Consider the following 27,251-nt stretch of genomic DNA (forward strand, 5'->3'; position numbering starts at 1 on the left):
GAAGCTGAGCCTCCGCCGGTGATGCTGTTTTTGCTGAACAGGCTGGGACTCTTCTCTTCCCTTTAGTCACCTTCTGATTCTTTTCTTCTGTCTGTGAGTTAATGCTGGCACTAGATCTTTGTACAGAGGCTTTTATTTTGTTTTGTTATTTTAATAGGAGTTTCTCTCGATTATTTGGGTGGTCCTATCCATTGCGATGTGCACAGTTCAAGGCTTCTGGAAGCTCAGGGACAAATTATGCTGGTGCCCGAGAGAGAGAGAGTACAGCTAACGAAGTGCTTAGATTGTGTTTGTGATTGCAAGGCAGCATTCTTCCTGAATAGTGGGATCTGGGGGGGGGGGGGACGGGACGGGGGGGGGGGGGACGACACTGAAGATAGGACTATCTCATCCTTTATGAAGATGGTTTCGCCTTGGAAATCTCATTTCTGTATTGTGACAAAACCTATGCCTGGGAGCACTGCTGGGAAGAGCATCAGTGCTAGGCATTGTCTTGTCCTGTGACTGCAGCATCTATCATCAGATCACAAAACAGGTTTTCTCCCTCTCAGGAAGGTAATTTCTTGTCAGAGTCCCTGTTTCAATTACCACTTTAGCTGAGGCTAAGGCTATGTCCACCACAGACAGAGAGCGAGCTCATCTATCTAATCCAGACAAAGCAAAGAAGACAGAATGTAATGTAAGATTTGGTTAATTTTCAGTGAACCTCACTTTCCTTGCCTGGCACGTGTTCAGCCACCTGTAGGACTGGTTTATACAGAACCACCGCTTTCTTAAAACTTTTTGGTTTTGGTTGTATGTTACTTTCTAGACTTTGTCTTGAAGTCTGTAACTCGTGTTAGTTGAAGGATTTTCTTTTACCTATGAGATCCCTTTGCTGGAGGATTACTACTGTATGTTCATTTTCCAACAATGGAGAGTCCAAGTAGATTATTCTTGAAACTAAAATGAAAATACTGCTTTTTGTAAATGAGGCCTTCTAAGATTTTAGCTTGTGTAATACATCCTTTTATAGAGCATACTCTTAAGGTCATCTATTTTCTTTATTTCTTAGTTTCTGCTAATCGTAATATCTCAAGTAGGGGAAAAAAGAGAAACTGGAGCTATGCTTACTTTTTGCATTTTGTTTGTGCTTAGTAGCGTAATCAGAATCAGTACTGTCAATGCAATGAGTACCATGCAATTGTTTAGGAAAATGGAATAGCTTGTTGGAGGAAGTTGCAATCTAATTCATATAACTCCTTTTTTTGTACCACTGGCACATGGTGGGGGGAAAACACTGACAAACCAAGTGTCTTAACTGAGATAACAGATTAAGAGCTAGAAGTTTGTCTGCCTAATTTAGCTTCTCCAAAAGCATGAAGCCCTGTGGCAGTAATTATCATGCAGAGCTATAGTCACTCTGATAAATATCAATTTTTTCCAGTTTTTGCATTTGTGTTTATGTTTTTCCTACATGCTTATACTAAGTTATAACATCTCATGAAACATAAAGTTTTCTCCGTTCAAGTCTCTTAACTTTCTGTATAGTTCGTTCACTAAAGTTAAACATACAAGTATTTTTTTTTTCGAATTGAGACATTGCCCCATCCCTGGAAGTGTTCAAGGCTAGGTTGGATGGAGCTTTGAGCGACCTGGCCTAGTGGAAGATGTCCCTGCCCATGGCAGGGGGGTTGGAACTAGATCATCTTTAAGATCCCTTCCAACCCAAATCATTCGATGGTTCTGTGATTCTTTGCTGAATTAATTTGGCTTGTATGCACAAGATGGTGAACCTAATAATATATTTAATAGAAAAAAATATTTCTCTTCCCTTTCCCCTTTTCTCCCTTTCCCCCTTCCTCCTCCTCCTTTGCTTTCTTGCTTGGTTCTATTTTCCCCTATGAGGATATAATTTCAGTCCTTTGGGTTTTGCCATTAAAAAATTTATTACTGATTTTTGATGACAAAAGTCATATAGAAAACCCCTGATTTGTCTTATTGCAGAGAAAAGCCAATTTTCCCATGTAGATATTTAATCTTGGATGCTCAAAAATGTATTTCCACGCCCTCTCCCCTCAAAAGTTTGGAAATTAAGTTCTAGGAGTGCATTAATAAATATTGTCTACAAAGGTTACAGTCCCATCACTCTCAGGCCTGTCCTCTACCCCAGTTAAATTCTGTTCTTTTATTTATTGCAGATGGGGAACTCAAGGGGATTTCACCACTACTCACCCTCGGCCTGTTGTCAAAGTAAAACTCTTTACAGAAAGCACCGGAGTGTTGGCACTTGAAGATAAAGAACTGGGAAGAGTGAGTATTATGTGTAGAAACAAGAAATATGTGAGTAATGATGCGTAGAAATGCGAGCGTTGATAAAACATGCCATAAAACGGTATAAGGTACTCAGTACGGCACCTGCTCTGCTGCAGCTGTGCCAAACTGCTTTTTCTTTTAAGGGTGACTTTTCCCAGTGTTCAAAACGTGATACGTTGACTTGGATTACCTTTCAGAAACTTGCATCAGGGATCCATGATGGTTCTCTTTGTCTCGTTTAAAACATTTTTTAATTCCTAGGTGACCTACCAATGCCTGTAGCTATTCAAATGAGGAGTGAAGAGGAGAGAGAGAAGACTTGGCATGTAATAAATACAGCAAACAACTGGGGAAAGGGAAGGAAGGACCTAAGTGCTGGAAGAATGCGGGGGGAAGGACTGATGGAGATAATATGTCAGACTAAAATAAGAGTTCTCACTCTTGTGCTGTATGAGCTTCCCTTCCCTTTTATGTTTTCCCTATTTTGACAGGATCATTTATCCTTCTTAGACCAAAATCAGGGGCTAGAGAGTGCAGTGTATCATAGAAAGAGGAGGGTAGTGTGAACAAAGCAGAGAGGGTCTGCAAATCTCATCCCCCCTTTCCTGTTGAAATTCTTCCCTCTGACATGAAATGCATGGAGAATAGCTCATGTTTTAATGCTCAGTTCTGCATTCAGAGTCATGGCTGTTTCCCATTCAAGCGAGGACAGCTTGTTGGAAAGAGCAGGACTGTTCCCCACTTTGTGTCCTCCGCGTGCACAAAGACAGATTTTCCCACACATTGGGTCACTTGTTAAGGTCAGGACTGTATCCCCAGTATTACTTCTTCTTGCGTCCTCTCATGTCCTTCTAGGAGGCCTTCAAGGTCACTTAGTCAAGGATGTCTGAGGTGAAGGTGGGATCTGCGTGGGGAAGGTTTCCAGTAGGGGTAATACACGGGCAGGAACCGGGCAGGCGTCGTGGCAGATACAGAGGAGCCACAGGGGTGCAGCTGAGCAGACCAGAGTCAGCAATATCTGGATTCAAAACAACAAAAAGAGACACTGAAAGGGTGGACTTACAGGAGCTGCACAGTGCTATTAAACGTAGAGAAGTTTCTTCTCTGCCCCTGCTTGCTCAGTCCTTTCAAAGCAGCAAAAGGAAAGTCAATGCAAGGGTGCAGGGCAGTGGAGAAGGGACTGCGGCCTTTGTGGACAGTAGCCAGCATAGTCATTGCCAAGGAGTCAGAGAAGAAAAGAAACATTAACAGAATAAAGGGGCTAAGAATTACAAGTGTTAATGGGATCCTCTTGCTCTGCAACCATAAATAGCCAAACTTCAGGTATAAGCTTGGTCTGCTTTCTTACGCTGCAGCTTGTCTGAGTTTCTAGGACAGGAGGTTAAAAAGATTTTAAATTATTTTCAAGAATGGAAACATTTCAAATGTAAAATATCGAATATAGCTTTTGCCTTAACTGTATCCTGTGGCCCCAGGTGGTTTGTTTTGTGTTTTTTCCCCGCCTCCTCTCCCTTCCCACTCCTGGCTGCCTTCTGACACATGTGTACTTGTCAGCTGGCCAAACCAGTTTAAAGAAGGTAATAACTTTCCTTTCTTGGTTGGGATTGGGGAGGGTAGAGAGAGAAAATAAAAATAGGTAGTTGAGAGGGGCTAGGGCTGAGCTCACTGGGCTGGTGTTGGATGGAGTCTGACCCAGCTTTCCCAGAGTCAAAGGAAGATGCATAAAAGGTGAGGGAGGAAAGGGCAATCTTCTGTTTCTGTTGCCGATTCTTACTCTCCTGTTGTTCTTTGGCAGACTGTCTGCATGCTCTTATCAGATGCTCTGAGGTTTGGCAGTTTGTACCAGAATGAGGCTATTAAAATCATTGCTTTTTGCTGGGTTTTTTCCCCTCTGTCACAAAGGACAAAGGCCATCACCTTTTGTCCCCTTGTGTTAAAGCCTGTGCTGAGATTGGGTGTAGCAAACAGAAGTACCTGAGAGATGCTTGGATACTGATTTTACATTTTATAATCCATTCCTGATTTACCAAAAGTGTTCAGCCCCCATCCTTGCCCAAAAAAAACCTTCTATAAAAGATGTCAGTAAAAGGTAAACCTCTCACAATGACCTTATGTACAGCGGATGGTCCTTAGCAGCAGGAAAGAACATGAAAAAGGGCACATTGGCTGTGCATCAGCCTGTTTGGGCGTCTGGTCTGTCCTCCTGTGCCTCCCAGGTCTGGCAATAGCCGGGGTTGCTGACAGACACCTTCCAGCTGGTGGTGGTAGACGCGCAACTCGGGAGAAGGGGGATTCTGCCAGCTTACCTCTCAGGTTTAACCAGAATATTGAGAGTGCTGGTTGCTAGCTTCATGGGAGACTGGGAGAATATTTGACAGAATTTTTACAAAATAATTTTAAGGTACTGTGTATGCTCATGGTATACATTTTAGCTTTCAAAGGCTTGTTTTGTTGTCAACGTCTTTGTTTTTCAGGTTTGAGAGATTTAAATTCAGGTAGCCTTTGAAAAGATGCAGGATCCCACTGGATAAGTTTAATTCTAATAAAGTTTGGCAACTTTATGCCTGGTCAGTCCACTGCAGTGACTTGCAGGAGTGCATCTGATTCAGCTCGGTTTGTTATGCTCTGAAAAGGCCTGAAGATACTTCTGCTGGTATTTTTTCTGTACTTAAAATTTCAACTCAGACCTGCCCCTTCTGAGGTAGGCTTGCTGTGGACATTAATGCTGATCTGTCAAGTACTTTCGTCAAAGCATGTGTCTTGACCACTTTTCTACATTATTGAAGCATGCATTTCCCATGCCCTGTGGTTATTGTGAAGGTTTTATTCTGTTTAATCTAGAATTAGAAATAGAAGGTGGCATCAAACTACCTCATTTGAATTTTGAACTTCCATCATATACCAAAGGGTTTCTTCTGCCACCAAGGGATCCGCTTTTTATGAAAACGGATCTAAGGTGTGAAATGTGGAGCCAGCAAAGGTTTCCCCAGAGCTGCAGAGGAGAAAGCGTTTCCATTGACCCCATCAGTGCATGGCGGTCTCTCACACTCACGAACTTAAGACGTAGGCCCTGATCTCAGTATGACGGCACTCCAGCACCTTGGTTTCAGGAGGAGACACTGCTGATTTCCAGAAGTAACTAGCTCATGGCGGAGCAGCAGGGATGCAGGCGCGTGCTTTCAGTAGAGAGGGCAGACCATACTTACAGCTTTACATACTCCCTGTTGGGAAGCAGAGGCTGGGAGCTGCTCAGCCTCTGCTGCAGAAGTCACCAGGTGAGCACCAAGCGACAGAAGGGTTGTTGTCTGTACTTAACATCTTCTCCCTTCAAGGCATTTCAGATGTGCTTAACCATCAGGAAGGAGTACTTACTGTCACTTGTCTGACATTGCTCTCTTCCTCTAAAAAAAGACAAAATAAATTCAGTCGCGAATGCTGAGAGAAGATTTTGCTTGCTGGGGGATTTTTCTTCTGGGTCCCTGCTGACCGTTTTAAGTGTTTTCAGACAAAAACCAAATCTTAACCTTTATTCTCTGTTCTACACAAACTGGAGGACAGTTGGACAAACTCAGTTTTCCACTGAAAGAAAAAATGGAGACGTGTGCTGCACAGGCGGGAAAGGATGTTATTTGGATTTGGGTTCTGCAGAACATGAACTTCTGGAGTCGTGGTCTGTGTCTGTGGTTGTGCGGACCTCCGCATACAGTGAACCACTGAATTTAACTTCTAGAAAGTGAGGCAGGCTGCATCTTTGAAGCTAAGTTTCTTCTAATGAGGAAATGTTAAGAACTTACTTTATTCAAATATCTTCGAAATGTGTGGCACAGTTTTTATGTGACTGACACTGATCTGGCTGCTTCAGTGATTTTTGTATGTGCATACAGAAGGCAGAATTGATGTTTGCATTTGTATGTGCAACAACTGAGGAAGCGTGAAGAAGCCTTTAGAGTTTGGAGTAAATACGTCTGAAAAATCAGCCTGGTGGTTTCTGAAACTCAGGGATCTGACACCACTTTTCCTTGTGCAGTACTTTACGTATGAAGATGTTCAAACCTAGTAATTCAAAGTGACAGCCATTGTGCTTGCTTAGCACACATGTGAATACAATGTGAGAACAGCAGGTGGTGTTTGATTGCTGATACTTTTTGAATATAAGAATATTTCAGCCTTGTCGCTCTGACTATTCAATTAAAAGGGAACTATTGTCTCACAACCTGCTTGTCACAGTCAGCTGCCGCCAGCAATAATTAGCTGTGCAGTTATGGTTTTTTTCATTGGTGCTGTTACTCTGGGTTTCATTTAAAGACATTATAAAATAGCTCTACTGGCTAGGTACCCAGGCTTGCATGATTGCCTCATTTCTGAATGCCGACTGCACCGAGCATGTTGGTTATCTTCTGTGCTGCGTTCGAAGGGCCGCTGAGCAGAGACGATTTTGTACTGTGACTATGTTAATTTAAAGCCTGCCACCCTAGGGAATGTGTTTCTCCATCACATTTCGAAATGACTGAGGTTTCGCAGGTCTGAGCTCCTCTGTCTTTTTTTTTAAGTTTGGAAAACGATAAGAGATTGCTTCCACTCCCCCTTTTTCTCTTGCTCCCTGAGCAGTCTGCCTGTCAGCACCCCGCTACGTCTGGCTGAGTGCTATTGTTTCCACGCTAACAGGGGTTTTCTCAGCAGCTTCTCTGAGAATGCCTCTTGTCAGAAATTCTTGAGGTATTTTTCATTCAGGCATTCTCTCTCTTACATTTGGGGGACGGGCTCTTTGGGAAGGACTTAAAGACAACTTTTATCAATTGCTGAGATCTATTAAGGTAAGTGTTCAGCTGGCAGCATCGGCAGAGGACCATTGATTGCATAAATTGCAAAGTCTTCCCAGTTCTTTGTCAACAACAGTATTTTAGATAGCTCTTTCACCGTGTGTTCACTGTTCAGTTTTTCTGTTTGATTTTTATTTCTTTTTAACCACCTGTTACCCAAAGCCTTATCTCAGTGTTTCAGCTATAATAGAATCATACCTGAAAAGCGAGAGATCGCTCCATAGGTGAGATGACGGAGCTTGTGTAAAATACTCATAAGCTGTCTTGGTGATCAAGCTCTTATTAACCCTTTCTTTAGGGGTTCCCTAGGTGAGAACTTCTCTACGGGAGTTACTTTCAAGAGAGCCATCTCCTTTTGCCACTTCTACCTCCAACCTCGTCCCTTCCCTTGAGCTTCTTTTGCTTCATCCTCCTGGCAGCATTGCATCATGACTTAACGCTCAGAGGACATGAGTGCGGTGCTGTGCTTGGCGGGCTGCTGCTGGGGCGTTCCAGGGAACTTCACTTCTTGTCACACTGACAGCAGCTTCTGGCTTTCTGACATTAACCTGTCTTTGGGCAAGGGGCTGACATAACTCAGAACCGCTCGAAACTTTCACGTTAGGGGAGAAGGTGACTTGAGAGGAGTCAGTAGACATTTCTATCAAAAACAGGTAAGTGTCCCTTAAGCAAGGCTGGGACCAGAGTTACACAAACCACATAACATTAAAGGGTCTCTATACTGTTACTAGTCATCTCTTTCCTATCCCAAATCAGCTTCAATAATTTTTGGTCTACAACACTATTTTCAAATATTTGTTTATATATATATATGTATATGCATTTAACTAGGATATTTTCCTATGATCTTTGCTCAGACAATGACCAGCAGCATAAATTTGCATGTGCCAAATAATAGTGGGTGCTGATTTCATAACATAAAATGTGCCTGTCCTCTCTGCTTGCACTGGCGTCTTCTCAAATCACTACATTTTAAAACATGAAAGAAAAAATCTTCCATAGAATGAATTAGTCCTGCTGCATGATGAAAGCTTCAACAAATGCAGTTGAGGGAGCGTATGATCTTATGTGTCGAGCACTTGCTGTTTTTCATTGTTTTAAATAATTACAAATTGAGTTAGAAGTGTCCCTGGTAGAGCACAGGAGTTAGAGAACTTGGTTTCTCCAGTTCGTCATGGGGTTTCTTGCATGACCACGACTGTAGTGATTATTCTCAACAGAGCTCGCAATGCTGATTATGATTAAGGCCACGTGACATAATTCAGTTCTCAATTGCTTGCAACTTAGCCAGACCTTAAGTGTTGAGGCTAAAATTTTTCATCCTAGGTATGGAATAAGATAAAAAGAAAATGTGGGTTTGGTCAACAGCAAAAAGCAATCATTTGTAGCACCATTTGTGCTCTGGAAGAGCACATTAGGCATGGGAACTTCTTTTGTCTCAAAATCTTCTGGTTTTCCTGTTGGGGACCATGCAGTTTGAAGAAAGGACAGGAAGCTAGGTGCCAGAAGCAGCAGGGGCTCCCTGGGGTGGCAGGGAGCAGGGCAGGATGGGGGACACCAGGGCAGCCCCAGGCATGGACACAAGGATACCCCCCTCCCTGGGGATGGGGACAGGTTGAGGGTTTGGTCTGCTTTTTGAAGATGGCCTAGGCTGTGTTATGAAGAAGAGACTGTTGATGGGCCGCATCTTTATTTTCTTTAAGGTTGCGTGGTGTGAGCTGTACTGAAGTCGAGATAAGGGTTTTCTGTAATAGCATGTTAAGTGTCATCTGCCTCTCAGCCAGGACATTAAGGAGCAGCTGCAGATCTTCACTTTCATCTTTTTTGCTTGTGACAGTGAGCCAAAACTCAGCATAGTCTGCTCAGGATTACCATGATTACCAAGGTCTGGTGCCCAGGGTCTGAGATCTCAAAATGTGTCTTAGACAACCCCAACCTGTAAAATCAATCTTATTTCAAATACTTGAGTCAAAAGAGTGGGTAGCTCCAGTGCTTGAGTTCAACTCTTGAATATCATGTTTTTGGGTGGAAGCAGGCGATGGGGAGGGGGAGCAGCCGGGACGTGAGGACATGACTAGGCTGAAAGTGAACTCAGCCACAAGTGTGGGACAGGGGAAAAAGTAGAGATTATCTTGACTCTTGATTTTTCTCAAATGCGCTTATGGCTTGCCAGTTGTTCCCCCTTAGCTTCATTGGTCCCTTTTGAAGGCTGCATTTTCTTTTGACAACAGAACAACTGCAGCCAGGGGTGGTTAGCTTGAGAGCTTTATCTAAACAGGGGAATAACGATAGGAGGTATTTCTGCACAGCGCTTTTGACTCTGAACCTTCTGCTTGGTTATGTGCTCTGAGAAAGCAAGATTGTCCCAAGTTTGGTTTGTTCAAGCTTTCAGAGTGTTTTGGACAACGCAACTTTTCTTTCATACCGTTAAAGGAAGATATGATCAATGTGCCAAAGATAGAGGAGGGTTAATAGTTGCTTGGCTGGATTGACTGTTTGTCTCAGGAGTACTTCAAATAGCTTCTATTGTCATCTAGCTGGGGACTTAAATACGCAATCACAATAAATGATGGTTAGTTAAGTCATCAAATGATATTCGCTTCATATCTTTCAACCTGTCGTTTTTTAAGTCCAGGAAAGAAACATTTTCAGTTATTCACAATTAAGAAACAGTGTTTGGAGAATATCACCTTTGCATAAATCCATAAATGTGTTGCTCTATAATGCTTAAGATTTCTGTGTTTATTTTACATCCGAATGAGGAGAGGCATAAAGTGAACTTGCCACTTTTTCAGTTACAGTGTGGTCTGAGGAAATGTAATACTAGATATAATTGGACCACGTGGTCAAGTATTTTTAATGATCATGAAATGATTGAATTTACTGAATTATCTCAACCCACACTGCTCTGATACTATTAATTTGCCTTAAATCAGCTGAAGCAATGCAATGTACAGCAGCTATGTTTGGTGTGCAGCATTCTTGTCATTAATAGTTCATTATACTTTTTAATGCAGATTACCTGTTAGTTTACTTATTGTAAACACAGTCCTAGACTAACAACTCATAGTTCTCTGTGCTGCTGCTGAATAATCTGCTATGGTGATATTTAGAGGTATAAGAACAATAAAATAAGATACATTAAAACAAAACAAAATAAAAATTAATTCAGAGATGTATGATGTAGTAGGAATTTTATGAAACTTGTAGAAGTTTTAGACACAGTGAAAGAGTATCCTGTAGGTGAGTTTTATATGCTCCAGAGAAGATATATGAGTTGAGACCATTTTATTTTTTAAAGTAGATTATAGAACAACAACTAGAAGATTAAAATCCCTTAAGCAGTGCTGAACAGAAATCTGAGACAGAATAGCAGACAGAATAGCCTAGAAAGCTTCTCCATGGCCAATGGCAATGACATTGCATTGCAGTGCGCAGAATTCTTTTAATACAAATTTCAGCATCTTTTTACTTTTCCTATCAAGGAACATTTGCCCAGTGTTTTGGTTTCAGTAATTTCATGGGAGCTTACAGTTTGTGCCACCTGATGATATGGTACACAATGGTTAGTATTGCCCTTAAGGGCAATGTTAGTATGAAGGTTATTGTGAAGATAATTAATGCCTGTCGAATGCTTTGTGTGCATGTGTGTATGTGTGTTTGTGTGTAATGATAAAAAGTTTGATGACAAAATTCTTTTAGCCCTCATTGTTTAAAGCTGGAAGGCATGACAAAGTGTAATAAAAACACGACATGGTGCATACTTACATATTCTGCCAGATACTTACTCATTGTGAGAGGTTTGAAAACGAAGCTCAAAAATACTTCTTTAAAAATTCAGAAAAGGAATTGTCAGTACTGAAGTTATGAATTAATTATACACTTGTCTGCTTATATTTTCATCAGCATTCTAAAAACTCAAGAAGTTGACAGGAGAAAGATGTCGCTTGAGATGCATGAGCTGTAGTAAGCTGTTACAGAACAACAGGAACAGCAGCCTGTAGAAAAGGAAAACTTTGTAACATCACCTACGGTCCTATGTGAATGTCAAGTGATTAAATGCAAGGAATGAGTAATAATTCTGTTTATATAATCTTGCATTTAAAAAGATAAACAAACTAAAAATCATTTTCTGTTTGATGCTTCAGAACTGAAAGGTTGCCATACTCATAATGCTTTTAATTTTTTTTTAAGGGATGGCTTTTACTCAAAATGAGAATCAGCTTGTTTCTTGGGAAAGAAGGAATAAGCTCTGTTACAAATAGTGTTTGCTATGCATTTGCAAAAAGAAAAAAAAAGTAGCCTCCTGATTTATTAAAACCAGAATATACTTTTTCTTTTCCTATCTCTTTAAAAGGTACTGAACGTACTCAATTGTTCTGACAGGTTATTTCTCCCACTGGTGTTATAAAGGTTGCACACTTGATTAGACGTGATGCATCATATTTCTCTGCTTCACTAGAGTTCCTAATATTAACGGGATGCAGGAACGTGTTTCTGCAAAATACTGAGATGAGAAGCTGAAGGCCTTCAGCTTACGTCATCTTTCAGATGATTAGATCTGAATGACACTATTGTAATATTTTTGGCTTAATAATATCCGTTAGATTTATGCTTGCTTGGAGATTCTTACTCAAATCCTTGATTTAACTTTCCTAATAACACAGAGGAGAATTTATTGTGTTTTATATATGTGACACAAGGCACAAGGACTATGTATAACAAATTAACTTGATGGTTAATGTTATGATTAATTTTAGTTTTCAAGAAATAAAAGATGTGAAGAACGCTGCTTTTTAGAGCATTGTTACTTTTGAAATACTGCTTCGTGATGATGGTAATTCAGAACTCACTGAATGTTATGAAAGTCTCCCAAACAGCGTGTTTAGAATATTTTAGAGTCTAAATTGACTCAAAAGTAGTGCTTATAATAAGAATGAAAGGAAATTATGTTTCAGCAGCATTTAACTGCTAAACTTGTGACTGTGGGTAAGGATTTCATGAAGCAGTAATATTTAATTGTACTGACTAAATGGATAAACTTTCTGGACGGTACATAAATAAATATTTAACAGCTCGTGACTAATATTAATCTAAAATTAATGGTTAGCTAGTAAAACTGTCAATAAATTTATATAAATGTTTTAGCAATTAAATATTTAAAATTCAGTGTATTTTTATTTTTTATACATCTGCCACTGTAGATTAAACAAAAGGGTTGTGTCATATCACATGTGAACTGGAGATAGTATCTTATGTTTATTATACTCCATTTGCAGCGAAGATGCTGTGGAATTAGTCTCCAATTTCTGTGATTTTTACTATAATTGACTTTTATTAATGCTAATGATCAAAAAATTGAGTTAGGAAGACAGAGCTTATTTTGGTTTTCTTCACTCAAGCAATGTCACTGCTGGAGGGACGATCTGTTGCATAATGCCACAGCAAATTGTTTCAACAGGATGTTTCCAGCAAAGCACCAAGTAATGTAAAACTTGAGGTTCTTGTTTAGTTGTACATGACCACTTTCAAGTGTCAACTGTTCCTTTTTGTTTTAAACTGTTAACTCAGAATGGACTAACAGAAGAGGAAATTTTATTAACTCATAATATGAAGATTCCCATTTGTTAGAAAATGAATGAGTTAATTCTTGAAATTCTTCTATTACAATAAGATTAAGTCAACTGGTTTATGAGATTTATGAAACCTTTTTTAGTCATCTTTCAGATTGGAGGAGATGCAACAAGAATCTTCACTGCTTAGAAGTTTCCATTAAAGACTAGCAGATTTTTTTTGTATCAACTCGTTGAAGTTTTTATTTTATGACTTGCAGGTAGTGTTGTATCCAACATCCAATAGCCCAAAGTCACCTGATCTGCATAAAATGATAGTCCCCAAAAACAGCCAGGACAGTGACTTGAAAATTAAACTGGCAGTGAGAATGGATAAACCACCTCACATGAAGCACTGTGGGTAAGTGTCCATTTTCTGGCTGTCCTGTATTTATTATTTTGCCTCATTGTGCCTGTGTTTAAGCATATGTAGCTAAAAACATAAAGTTTGTAAAACGTTCTAAACGTGTATAACAGTTCTTATAATATGGCATTGTGTTATATCCTCATTTTATACATAAAGTTTGGAATAGTCAGGAGTAACATCCATTTCAGATGTTCAGTGATGCGTAAAGACACATGATGAGCTAACTCTGAAATGCAGAACTAAGAGTGTCATTTAGAAACTGGTTTTGAATGTTACAATTTATAGCAAAAGTTGCTATTTAGTAGAAACATATTTTTCCATTAAAATAGGATTAATTATATACCTGAATGTGATGGTACTTGCAACATAGTCTCCCCTTTTCTTTCTCTGTCTGCTGTATGGTATTTCTCTTGAAAGGAATTTATGTACAAATACCAGTTTAAGGATGTTTTTTCTGTCTAACACTGAAACTATACGGAATACATTATTCATAAAGACAGCTCCCCTAGCCAACTGCCACCACTATTCCTCATCCCAACTGCAAAAACAGGTAGTGTTGCTGGCAGTTAGCAAGGCTGTATCTGTTGTTATAAAGCAATTACCAGGGCTGTTTTCCATCCTTTTAACTTCTTCTGAATTAAGTAGAAGTACATTTCAAAAAAAGAGGGCTCTTCAACATGTTAATGTAGAATTAATGTAGTGGCCATACTATTTAGATTTGGTTTTAGTCTCCTCCTGTTAATATTCTGCTCATTGTATACAGACAGCAATTGCCAAAATTTCCTATATTCAGTACTTTTAAAAAAAAAAAACTATTTAAGTTTGGGCAAAGCTGTAATTGGTTGGGCTGAAATTTCCCAGGTATCAGCCTCAGCCCTCATTTTAGTTTGGGGAAACTTAGACACAAATGCTCAGGACTGTAACAATGAGACTTGCTGGCTGGAGACCTGTGGCTGGTGACCAGGAGCTGGAAGGAAAGAGAGGGAAACCAGCCGTGGAGCCAACGGGGGAACTGGAGCTACTGTGCTTGGAGACTGGGACTGAGATGAGAAGACTTAGAGTAGGGCTGCAAATACATGAATAAGGGAAATGGGATAATGTGGCAGGAGAGAGCAGGAAGACCGGGGTGACATGAGTAAGTCGGAGCGGAGAGGACCTAGAGAGGAGAGAAAAGTGCTTGTCTGTACTAAAGCATGATGCTCTCCTGTCAGTCCCCACCTCCTGCCCCATTCATTTGCACTCACCAAACACCTCTGAAAGGGTTTGGTAATTGTGGCACTAGATTCAGTCCACTAGCATGGTTTCGGTCTGCTGCTGCTGGAAGGTATTCAGCCAGTTGAAGCAGTGAATGCTGCAGGGGTGGCACGATGCTGCCTGCGTTCTTCAATGGTTTTTCAAAAGGCAGCGATGGGGATGGGATGACTTGAACAACATCAGTAATGAGTAATACAGAACAGATGCATCTAACTTGCATGTGACCTGGTTCAGTTGCATACTCCACACTACAGCTACATCAGGGATGTTGTGCTCCCATGCACCTATCCCAACAGGTGACTGGGAGAAGTCCCCATTTTTGATCAGGTGACTGATAATGTTGGGGTCGTGCTGTCTGCAACCCCAGTTAGGGTATAACATGCAACTTATTTTGGCCTGGGTCCAGAAACAAGGACAAGGCTCCAATGCTTCCTCCCATCGTGCTCTTGGGTTTCCCCAGAGGCTTTCTTGGCTGGGAGCTGTTCTTCTGCAGTCTTCCTAACCCCCCAGTTTGCTTTTCCATACGGGTTTATGTCACTAGTCTTGTTGTCTGAGCATTAAATGGATTGCCCAGTCAAATATTATTTTCAATAATTTAATTCAATCATCCCTAATGGATTGCCCAGTCAAATATTATTTTCAATAATTTAATTCAATCATTATCCCTTTCATCTGCTGCTGCTGGTTACTTCCTCACGTTGATTTTGAATCCTAATCTCCTGGCACAGTTGTTTACTTCTTCATTTTACTTCAGGGTCACTGCTGTCACTATTTTCCAGGCAAATATTGTTGTTCTTCCCACCAAAAATGCTCAAGGTCAGTCATCGTTTCCCTTTCTTTGTAGCCATTAGCTATAATGATTATTACCTACACATTTGTCTAGAAAAGTTAGGGCACCGAGGGAGGGCTGTATGGACTCCTCCGCCATAAATATATGTGAAATGAAATAAAAGGTTAGTAATTCCTCCAGTAACTGTTGAAAAGGTTGATGAAATACTGTCTGATGGCACTGGAGTTGCAGTGAGAGGAAGGAAGAGGGTGTTTGTTTGGAGGAAAAAAATCACCTGCTAGAAGAATTATTAATGTGTAGAGTCAGGAACCATTAATGTTATGAAAAGCCATCCTCCAGACACTCTCTGCAGCCTTCTCTTGACTTCCTGGGTGAGTATAAGTATTAAGTGGTTATTTGCTATTTTTTCAAGAGGGATTCCCACCTGCTTCAAGACACAGATTAAGGCTATTCTGGTTCTGAACTGATTTTGTGTTATCAGAGAAATCCTCATTTGTGAAGAGACTGGAAACATGCGGTGGATGATGGACAGTATTACAGGAAGGCAAAGGAATATTTTGCGGTTAAGGTAGTTGAGGGATGCCTGGAAGAACTGGCTTTTATCCCCGTTTATGCTACACAGAAGGACCTGCTGTAAGAGACTGAAACGTTTCCACCTATAGTAACTGGTGGTATGTTATTTGTTTCCTGTGCCCAGTTTGATGAACTGGAATCTGATTTCATAGAGCTGCCCAACACTCACAGCTACTAGCTGAAATCAGTGGAAACTGGGCTGGAAATATCCATTGTGCTGTTAGAGTCCAAATATCCTAAAAATTAGATCTTCATCTTAATATCTGAAGCCTAAAGTTTTTAGTACTTCAGTTCTCCTGTTATGAAGTGAGAATAATACCACCTCCCGGTGTCATAGACATTTGAAGGTAAATCTTGGGAAGCAACTGGTACAAAAGGTTCCTGCACACCTCACGAGCTGGGGGAAGTCGGGCAAGGTCACTTCTCTAGCACATGGCCAAAAGCTTATGCTCTGCCGGGCAGTGTTATCGCAGTGCCAGGCTCTGCAGCTCCCTGGTGAACCTAGATGAAGTAGAAAAGCAAATAACTCAATTCTCTCTGTAAAGCAGTGTTTGCGTAACATGCAATGAAACGGGCCATAGGAGAAAATAAAGCCTTGAGGAGCTGGAAGGCAGCTGCTGCTATCCTGAATAGTGAAAAGGGCTGGGAGGCTTTTGTTTATTTTATTTTATTTGGGGTTATTTTGTTTTGTTTTATTTTATTTTATTTTGGTTTTAGTATGTGGTCAGACATTTAAGCACAGTGTCATAAGAGTACACAAAAGAGGGGGGGAAATGGTGAAAGAATGTGATCAACCTTGCTGCTGAAATTTCATCCTGTTAGCAAGTTGAATGTTACAACCTCAATAACAGACTTCTAATGTAGTTTGATTATCCCAGTTAAGTTCTAATTCTTCAGTTTATTTTTCAGAAACATCTCATGCTTTATCTTTGCCCAATCTTTGAACTAGACAACTTACATTTTCTGAGTTAACAAGCTAACATACAAGAGTCATATTTGTCTCATAGGAGAAAAAGACAACCTGTTGGCATTAGATAATGCCTTTCAGCTGAGAATCTCAAAATTTATTCAAAGTTAAATTAAAATTTTACCCCACAGCCAATTGCAGAAAGAGGGGGTTTATATAAGTTAATGCTCTATCATGATTAAAAAAAAAATAATGGTAATAAGAGACCATTTTTTCAGATATGGGAGCTATGCTCAAATATTTCAGTTTCTGCAGGGTCAGCAAAACCCACAGGCCCAAGCTAATTGTGGGTCTACAGTTTTACTCCTTCAGAAAAGTTTCTACTATTTAAGACTGACTGTACTTATTGACAGAGGGGATATGCTGAAAGACTTCAAAACCTGTCTTGCATTTATGTTCCAAGAATTTTCAGTTTTATAAATTATACTGTCTTGTACTTAAACTGAGATTTTTAATTCACAAATAGTATTCTGGACTGCAGCGCCTTCAAATCGTGTTCCCTCTTTGGGTTTCCACAGTCATAACAAATAATTATATTTCAAATAAAATTATAAACTTGGGATTTATTTCATTATAAATTGTAGCCTTTCTAAGAGCAAGAAATAAAAATCCTTATGACTCATCACTACTATGAATCTCAATTGCAGTTCATTGGTACCTCTGCGAAGGTTAGCTTTGCTAACCACATTACTTTTACACTAGTGTTTATGTTGACACATTCATACAGTTAATCTAGTGTTACTCCACTAATGTGATTTTTTAAAAAAACACTTGATCAAGGAAACACTCCGTGATTTTTCTATGTATTCTGTTATATGCTTAAAAAATAAGGAATACTCATATAAATCTTACAGTAAACATAATCCTATTATTTATTTTAGATAATTTTTTTTATTCTTGCATGAAAGGCTCTCAAAGTATGAAACAACCCAAAGGATATATAACTATCCTTTTCTATTTAAACCCTGTCAATAGATTACAAGGGGACGCATGCACAGCTAGAAATTCTTAGTAATAACAAGGTAAATGTCACTCATTAATGGGGATTTGTAGAACAGTTCCAATTATTGGCAATTCGTGATACTTCGGGTTCCTTTCTCATAATTTGTAATGTATTTGTCGTCTTCTCATAGAATGTGGTAACCTTTTCCTTGTCTAAAATGCAGAGCACATACAAGATATTTTTTAAATCTTCTTCATTAAGGTAGTAAAGCCAACATCCATGCAAAAGGAGCTTTTTTCACATTTCTGTTAATTTCTTCTGTTGCAATCTAGAATCTAAAACATATCATCAGAGGAAATAAGCAAAATATGACCTAAAAACTTCCTATATAAAATGCTAAAAGCCTGTTTATTTCTGTCGAGTTAGAATAACAGCGTTAGGGAGGTACTGTTTGCTTCAGGAAGGCTCACTTGGCTCTCCTTAACTCATAATGAAATTAGGGTTGAAAACCCAAGCAGGACAGGTTAATCCACTGAAGTTATGTGGGTTACTGTGAATACCTATTCTAATGCGTGGGGTTTTTTTAATGTGCCTTTGCACATCCGCATGCATTTAAAGCATGCATTATTTTTAAAAGTAGCTTTTGTGTCAGTTAAGTTGTCTGTTAGCATAGCCTAGTGGTTACTAAAGGGTATTATTCTACTGCTTCCAATCTAGAAATAAAAAAGGAATACTGAGATTTTTTCAAATAGCTTGCTTTAAAAGGATTAGTAATGCTTAATGGTCATACCAAAAAAAGGAAAATACATAATAATGTAAAATGAAGTTCTTACAAATTGAACAGCCTGAACAGGACAATATTACAAAGTAGTATTATTTGGGTTTGACTTCTGAAGTAAAACATTTCAGCATAGCTCTTGTCCGTAACTTTTTCCAAGATTTGAAAGGCAAAATTCATTCTTGTAAGTTCTGTTCTGCTTTCCACTATGACATGTTGCATATAGAAACGTTATATCTTTAATTTCTTAAACTTTTGTGTTTGGAATATGCATTCTACAAGCACTGGAGTATGTCCATGCCCAGATTTTCTCCCTGCCTCTCATCTGTGAAGCAATTATTTTGGTGACTTTTTTGAACTTGTACTCTCCAAAATTGTAAAGAAACTGTGTGAAATCATTTTTCTCTCACAACTTCTTTTTTATTAGTAGTAGTATTTTATGGGTGTATTTTCAGAATATAAAGATCACCATGAATTTGCTAACCTTTTAAATTTTTTTCTCTTGTGCACTTGGAATTGACTGAAATGTTCTTAGGAGAGCATTTATCAACACTATAGCGACTGGTTCCTGTATGTGACTGAAGTGTCACGTTTCTCCTCTGCTGCTGGGGTTTTAGAGCTAAAGGAAATCTGTGAGACGAATGCCCTGGTTAGCAGTCTTCCAAGATGGAGAATTAGAGGATAAGTAATTTTCCCCTCTCATTTTTATGACACTTGTCACCCATTGATAAAAGACTTCATTGGAGAGGAAGGCGAGTATCATTATCTCTGTTTCAGAGATGGGTGAAATGAAGCACAGGACTGAACAGAGATCACCCAAGGTCACAGGCAATTCAGTGACCAAGCTGAGGGTAGCACTGGGATCTGCTGGCTTCTCAGTGGGTAGGGCTGTAATGCGTGACTGTCACCTGGATAAACCGTTGTCATAGCTACTACTGAGCTCATAAGTCAGCTAAGAAGAGCCATGGGGACCCTGAAGTTAGCCAGAACAATGGTGGTGCCAGCTCTTACGTGCTGCTTGTCCATGGTCACCTAGCAAAGAAGGGCAGGAGGAGAAACAGAATTAGGTTTATAACTTCAAGATGTGTAATCTGAAGGCTGACCTGAAGACGAGATCTGCTCCCAGTATCGTTATTTCAGAGAAATGCGCAAGGTGACCAGACCGAAATGACTCTGTTTCAATTCTGGGTTACTTTTACAGATACAAGTTAGACGTCAGGAATACAATCACACTTCTCTTAGCAAGTGCTGCATGCTCCCTGTCACAGATAGGCCTTTGTGTTGCATATAATGAATTTGAAACTGTTTTTTTTCTCTAAGCTGAGACACATAGATATGTCAGAATAATTCTAAATCATTTGTTTTACCAACACTAAAGGTGAAATAGAAACAAAATTTTGACTAAGCTAAAATGTCAGGTTTAGTTTCTCTTAGAATGAGTAGGTATACAGTCGCTTCAAAGTGAAGAAAAGTGTTAGAAACCTATATGTATCCAACATCTTAGAAAATCCTTACTAATATGTGTTATGATATGGTAATATGTAGCATAGACTTCTTCAATTAGTATTATTTTCCATGAGATAAAACCAATAACTTTCTACATTACTTTTCAACAGTTACTGATAATACTTTTCTCATTAGTGAAGACAGTAACATTTTTCTCTTACAAAAGGGAGAGGGAGCTGAGAGATTCCTGTCGTTCTTTTTCATTTCTTATCAACACTACGTAATTGTCTGAACCAAATGTTAAGCTAAGTAGATACCTAATTATAGCATTCCTTCATCTACATAAGTAAACCGTTCTGTATCTCTTTGTAACATTTGATTTGTCTTTCCAAGTTTGTGCACAGCACATCTCATTGTAACCATAAAGTCAGTCTATTAGCACCATCTAGCTTTCTGTTTGTTGCTATTGCACTTAAAAAAGGGTAGCAGAGCACTGACTCCAGCTGCTGCTTCAAAGAGCAGTGTTCTTGCTGTCCTTTGGTAGAAGGCTTATTTTCCAGTTTGTGAACGTCAAGACTGGGAAGCATAAGGAAAGTCAGATGGAAGAAACTGTTGAGTTTGTTTGAATTTTGCAAACTTTACATAACATCAGATAGTTTGGAATCCTTTTCTGATCTTTTAGTCATATGGCCTCACTATAGCAGCCCAAAAATTTAGGTATTTAGGCTATGTCAGAATTCTCTTGAGTTTTCTCAAAGACGCTAGGTAGGGAGGAATACCTTGACAGATTGGTTTATCAATGCTAAGACATTGGCTATGGAAAAAAAAGGAAGGGTACACTGGAGTTGGTAAACTTCTCTATATACCTACTGCATTCAGAAGAAGTATAGATTATCTACTAAATTAAAATAAATGCCTAATCACCAGACAACAAAGCTTTGGAAAGATGAATTGCCAGAGCAAGAGGTGGGCTTCAGTCATGTCATCTTTTTTGTTCTGCCTAATTCACAGTTTCTCAAATCTAAATTCAGGTCAGAGATAAACTATGCATAGCTGCCTAAGTGATTTTTAAAAGCTAAGTCTCCTTTTATTTTAAATGAAACTCAGGCTACTTTGATAGATAGTAAGACAATTTTACTTCAAGTAACCATGCGGTTAGGAGAAATATCTTCACTTCTAATGATATTTCTTGTTTTTCTTACTACTTATAAATATTAATCTTTATAGATAAAATAGTGTCTGTGTATATACTCTTCTGAAGGTGAATGAAATTAAGTAGATATTTTATATGAAATAAATGTCACTTCAGTTAATTCCTGTGAGGATTTTTTGTTTGCACTGGTGGTAGTTTAGGGTTTGTGATGTCCTCTGACACATATCCCTTGTTCTATTTGGCAGCAGACATGCTTGATTTGTATTTTTAACATCCGCGGTTTTGTTCAAAGCATTTTCTGATGCTATCATAAGAACAACAGAGTTGTAAGAAATATGAGTGGAGTCTATCAGTGCTCTTTATCATTTCTATTACAATTACTCCTAATTAGTCTCAAATACATTTAAGAGGTAAATTTTTCTACAAATACCTGACAGAGATTGCCCACTGCCGTTTGCAACATCAGACCTTCCAGTATTTTGAGATGACCTGTAATCCATATACAAATGGGAGGTTATTAAACTACCTTTGTGCCATTGATGAAAAGATAATCCTCTGTCACTCATTCCTCATGTGTGGGTAAAGGGTGCCTGCCATGAAGGAAAGCCTCGGTCTTCACCTGAGTCTTGATTCACTAACCATATAACCAAAAATGCTCCTATTTCCTGAGGCTGTCTCAGTTGTTACCTTGTGAAATCTTGTTGTAACATGTTGAAACACTGTGGGATGCAGCAGTCTGCTGCAAGAGGATGGCATCACAGGATTCAAGTGTGTATTCAAGTCAGCTGGGTCTAAGTAAAACTTAGTCACTCCCTCTAGCTATGATTTTATAGTGTGCACAGCTTTTCTTGTCTCTTCTGTTACTGGCAAATGGGACGATGTTTGCTGATTGTAGCCGGCCTCAAAACTAGTGCCCAAGTTGTCCTAAGAACCTCATTCTCATCTACCCACGTAGATGAACTCTTTTCCAAAGAGTTCCTTATAAGCTAATGGGGTTGTCAGTAATATGGAAGATGAACAAAAGCAGACATATCTAAAGGGAATTCTCTAGTAAAGAAACTTTATTTATGAAGCAAAAGTGAGTTAGACATTTCTTTTTTAATCTACCAAAATATTTCAAATATGACTATTTGAGGAGGTCATGAGACTCGGCAGCAGAGAGAGATTATACTTGGCTAGCTCTCCACCCTGACCAAAAACTGACAATGTGATGCCAGCACCTGCACAGCAGAACTGTTGGAGTCACCAACATGGTCACAACACTTTTGAATTAGAGTTGGCTCATGTTCAGACTCAAAGCATGGACAATGTAACCTTGTATTTGCTTGCCATATACAGAGGCCCTTTGGGAGACTGGGCGAAAGATTTCCTTGTAGTGTCTGACAGGAAGACATAAAGTAGTATCAGAGTTTCAGTTAAGTTTCATTGGCTTCGAAGACAGAAGAGGTGTGAACTGCAAAGCTTCATTGTCCAATCCATATTCAACCTAGACCTAGCATGACAATCCAAAATCTTAGAACTGATCAAGACAAGCACGGTAGCTCTAGGTAGTTCTGCAGCACCGAAGCAAACTGTATTAATGCTGGTGCTTTACTCAACACCACGTACGGAAGATGTGTTGTGTAGCTGATGAAATGGGCTTTGGCTGAATTTGAAACACAGTTGACTGTTGAGGAAGAAAGGGGGTTCACTAAAAAATGTGAGCAGCAACAGGAGCATAGAGCGCAACAAATACCATTGCATATTCAGGAATGGCTGCTCTTCTCTTTACATCAAGGTATGCCAAAGTGTCATCTAACATCCAGCACCACATATAAATACGTGTAGAGCATACTTCTCTACTCAGTGAATGATCCTGCAGAAGGATATGTCAGAAACTACTATGAAAAGTATCCTGGCTGCAAACTTCAGAATACTCCATGAAATGTAGCCATTGCTGAATACCTCGAGCTGGAAAGGACTGGCATTGCTGATCTGTAACTTAACTACTCTTACTGCTGCATGAAGTTACATGATTCTTTTGAAACCATAAGAGCTTTTTACTAAAACTTAGGAAGAGGAGATTATCTTTCTTTTCAACAGTAACTCTCAGACAGTTGCTGACTCCAAAGATCCAAGACCCTGAAGACAAGCGTGTGAGTATCCCTTTCTGCAAGACAAGACTCATAAATCCCAGCACAAAGTAAACCCAAGTGTTTCAAGAATTTGACACATGGAATAAGACTACTGAGAAACTAACACAAAATTTTAAAACTAAAACAGTGACTTTACAGTTCAGCAGAAATATTGGTCAAATTTTGGCCCATAATTAATAAACATTTTAAAATTCGGGTCCAATAGCAATGGTGTATATTTTTTGTTTAGTCAGGGGGTCAAAAGTGTCATTCATGTAGCTATAATTATCTTATATTTCTTGCTAAATTCTAACAAACCTGTCCTCATTTTTACATTCATAAGGCAACATGCGCTTGTATATACTAAGGTAAAAAATTCCTGTGTACGTTATAAGCAGCATGATAGAATGGCTTAATTTTTAATTCACTTCTAGTGATGTATGGATGCCTTACTATTATTATTCCAAGGTGTCTCATAGCAGTATTTTCTGTTACGCTAGTTTAAATTGTGCTAAACGAATGCTAGCATTTTGCCATGGAGAAAAGTGCTAATGTGTTAACTGTCTTCATTTAAATGATTTTAATATTATACACTTTTGCAAAATCAATTGACTGTAATCAGTTACTTTTTAAAAATTAAAATTGAACTTCATGAAAAATGACACATTAAAATTACATTAATGATTAATTGGATAATGATGATGGGTTAATGCAAAATTACTATGGAAGGAAGAAGCAAAAGTGTTTATCCTGCTGCTAGATCCTTAGAGAACAGATTATAGCTATGAGCCTGATTTTCAGTGCTTCCCACAGTAATTGCTTCTGAGGAGACATGGGGAATCTTGAAGACCTTAATGATATGCCACTGCCACTTTAATTGCTAAGAGAAGCCAAGAGAATCCTAATTGCCAAGAGAAGCATTACTAATTAAGGTGTCATTCTTCATTCATTCCATAGTAATTAATCTGAAATATTTGTAAAAGCTGAGATATAAATTTAGATCCAAACTCACTTAGCTTAACCACAACAGACTTTATGTGAAAAAGATCTATGGGTTAAGCAAGGTTAATAGGCAGAAAACTTAAAAGATAGTTTTTTTCTTAAAAAAATTTTGCTTTGTTTTTACTCATAACTTTTTAAAACATGAAGTAAAAGAATTGAGAATATATTTAAGAGTCTATTCTCATTAATATGTGATTTATATTTAAATTGTGATTCCGCTCTCATTAAAAAAAAATCATTAAAACTGTTTATATAGGGTGTTCCTTTTTCTTATATTTCACTGAAAAGCTACATGCTTCTGAAAATGTTAAGGTGGGTTTTCTTCAGCTCTGTGATTAGCAAAATGATGCAAGTTCAGTTGTAAATGTATTGTCTTTAGATCATAACTTTAACAACACTTGTTCAGTATCTTCCTGCTTTCACTAGGATTGAGTATACATAATTGATTAGGTATGGAGAATCCCCGTAATCAGTACTGCATGTGTGTCAAATCCTTCTTTGGTTCATCTTTGCTAAAATCTTTATTCAGCCTCACAAAATAATCAGTTGGAGTGAGCTGGTCCTGTTGGCACCGGTCCATTTCCTGCGTACTGGTTTTTGTACCTTGTTCTCTCCTCAGCATTCTTTAATGCAGTTATGTCGCAGTCTCACTGGGTCCTAAACTTTTATTCTTTCAGCATGGATTATCTCTTATGGTTTACCTTAATGGTGCCTTGCATTCAGATGTAAATGCCAATTTTTTCTTCTTATTGTGTGAGATCTTAGAACCTATAACCGAGCATCTCAGTGACCCATAGAACAGCTAGGGAGACTTTTCTAGTCTATACTATGAAATTTCTGTCTGCAATTCTCAACTTTAAATCTCTCCCCATCTAAACTTCCTGGTATTTGTGTGCACGTGTGAGTGAAAAAAGAAGTGAAAAAAACCTTGGCAGCAATTTTCAGTTTATCACGTTAGAGAAGAGGTCACTTTCAGACCATAAAGATGGTGATGAGCTCTGCTGCAGCATCACTGAGGACTTGTCATCATAGTTTATGTGACTTACTCCTAATTCGTGGCTGCTCCACTTGAGCAAATTTGAATGCAGCATCACTGCATGAGAGAGACTGGTTGACTGAGTACCTTCTAGCAACAGCCACTTGTTGCAGCAGTGGGATGAGATTAAGCCCTATGCACAGGTGGCAGATTGCATGTGATGATCCTGCCATGGAGAGAGAATTAAAGGGTGAATGGTGCAAAGAGCAGTAACCCGGACTTGTCTAACTGAGGCACCTATGAAGGATTTTTAGCCACTGATGGCTACCAAAATTATGCTACCCAGTACAAAGAGATGGAAATCTGGAAGACCTGAATGGTGCTTGGCATGTGCCTCCTTCTTGACTACTAAGGGAGCCAAGTGTGAAGTGTGCCCAAACAGATCTGTAAAGTGACTCAGCGTTTGCTGAGGACCTGGTAATCCACCTTATATGCATTTCTGGGGATTTAGTTCAGTCTCTGCCTGGTCTTGTCCTAGACTGACTACCCTTTTGTGGCTGGAATATGTGAGATGCACTAGCTGAGCACCACATCTGATTTCATTCCATGCAAGAGGAGTCTAGTTCACGTGCTCTGAATCAGTTCTACAATGTGAGCAAAGTGCTGCAACTGGGGGCGACGGAGAGATTCTTTTCAAAAGCACACTCCTTATTCAGACTAAGTTGCCAATGTAGATGCATCCTTTTTTGTTTAGGTACTTCATTTAAGTACCTAAAAGTAGCTGGGCAAAACTGGGCAACAGCTTCTACTGATGCCCATGTCAAGGGTTCAATCCTGAAAATACATGAAATACATGCTCCTGTGAAACCTCACTTTTGTGCTTGTAAATGTTTGCTTTATTGGATTTTTAAAAAATATAAAGAATAAAATCTTAACAGAGTCTTGTCTGTTATTGGAAATGCTCAAATCACAACTTCAGAAAGCTACTAATGTGTAAAAAGGAATTTTTCTATATTTTCATTAAAAATAACAAAGCTGGTGGTAACTTAGAAGGCCAAATGATGAACTAATATCGAACTGAAAATAGACCTTAAGTTCACGAAATTGTAGGCGAGGAATTGAGAAAATCTAAAGCCTAGTGTGATTTTTAACTGGCTTTTGTTCTAAACCACTAAGTAATAACTTTGGTTTAAGTTTAATTTATGTGTAAGTGTTTTCGGTATACAAGATAAGAAGAACAGATGGGTTGACCATTCAGCGCTAGGTGGATTGAAGGTAGTATTAAAAAAATAAATGTTGTTATGTTGTAGCAAAATATGTGTCTTATTCGGTCCTCACATGAAAGATCATGATCTGAGCAGTTTAGTCACTACGTGACGTGAAATATAGGCAGGTCATTTTTTTCCCCTAGGCATCATTTGTCTTACTAAAATGAGAGCATAGAGTAGGCTGCTTATTTTTACTACAATAAATGATGAACAGTTAAAAAATGTTTATCACATCAGAGGTGTTCTAAAATTTGCAGTAATAAGTTCAGAGTAGTGGGAACTTCCCAGTAACTCTGCACTCTAATTGAGGAGACTCTGGTCTCACTGGAATGTTCAGGTTGGCTTCTTTAGCTTAAATTTCTTTATGCTATTGTTACGCAGTTCCCATAGCTTTGGAAAAGTATCATTCAGAACATCTGACTTGTAGTTTTGCCTAAAACTTGAGAAAAAAATTACTATTGTGTAAATACACCCAAAATATTGCTGACAGTGTCTTTAGAATGAAATTGCACGCAAGTATCCCTGCTTTATAACCTATTCCAGAATTATATATAGTAGAATATATGTTTTTATTATTGTATTTTTATTTATTTTGTATTATAATTTTTAGCTTTTTTGCCATCTAAGTTCCTTTTGAAAGTTGTCTGGAAACTTCCCTTACGTGCATGAGTCTGTAGTAATGAAGATGTAACTGATTGTGATATTCGTAACATTATTACTGTACATAGTCACCTAAGCAATATTCTCATTTTCCCAGACTGCAGGACCAAACATCATTGAAGTAATCGTTTTAGATTTTGTTTATATTGCTTTATTCTACTACAAATCAGCATAGCACACATATCATGCAGGTGAAACATGCAGGACTTGTTTCTTGGTACCATACACTAATC

The 27,251-nt window shown here is 38.8% G+C and overlaps 1 protein-coding gene across 9 annotated transcripts in view; it reads left to right on the forward strand.

Moving 5' to 3' along the window:
• The window catches only part of CADPS2 (calcium dependent secretion activator 2), a 321,285-nt gene that overhangs the window by 155,391 nt on the left and 138,643 nt on the right, over positions 1-27,251 (forward strand). For all 9 annotated transcript variants that reach the window (XM_075491545.1, XM_075491547.1, XM_075491553.1 and 6 more), the window contains 2 exons: positions 2,181-2,292; positions 12,949-13,088. In XM_075491545.1, coding sequence (XP_075347660.1) covers positions 2,181-2,292; positions 12,949-13,088 — 252 coding nt within the window. The remainder of the gene's footprint in view (positions 1-2,180; positions 2,293-12,948; positions 13,089-27,251) is intronic.

This window comes from Mycteria americana, chromosome 1 (assembly GCF_035582795.1).
Source record: "Mycteria americana isolate JAX WOST 10 ecotype Jacksonville Zoo and Gardens chromosome 1, USCA_MyAme_1.0, whole genome shotgun sequence".
In the NCBI taxonomy this organism is placed as follows: Eukaryota; Metazoa; Chordata; class Aves; order Ciconiiformes; family Ciconiidae; genus Mycteria; species Mycteria americana.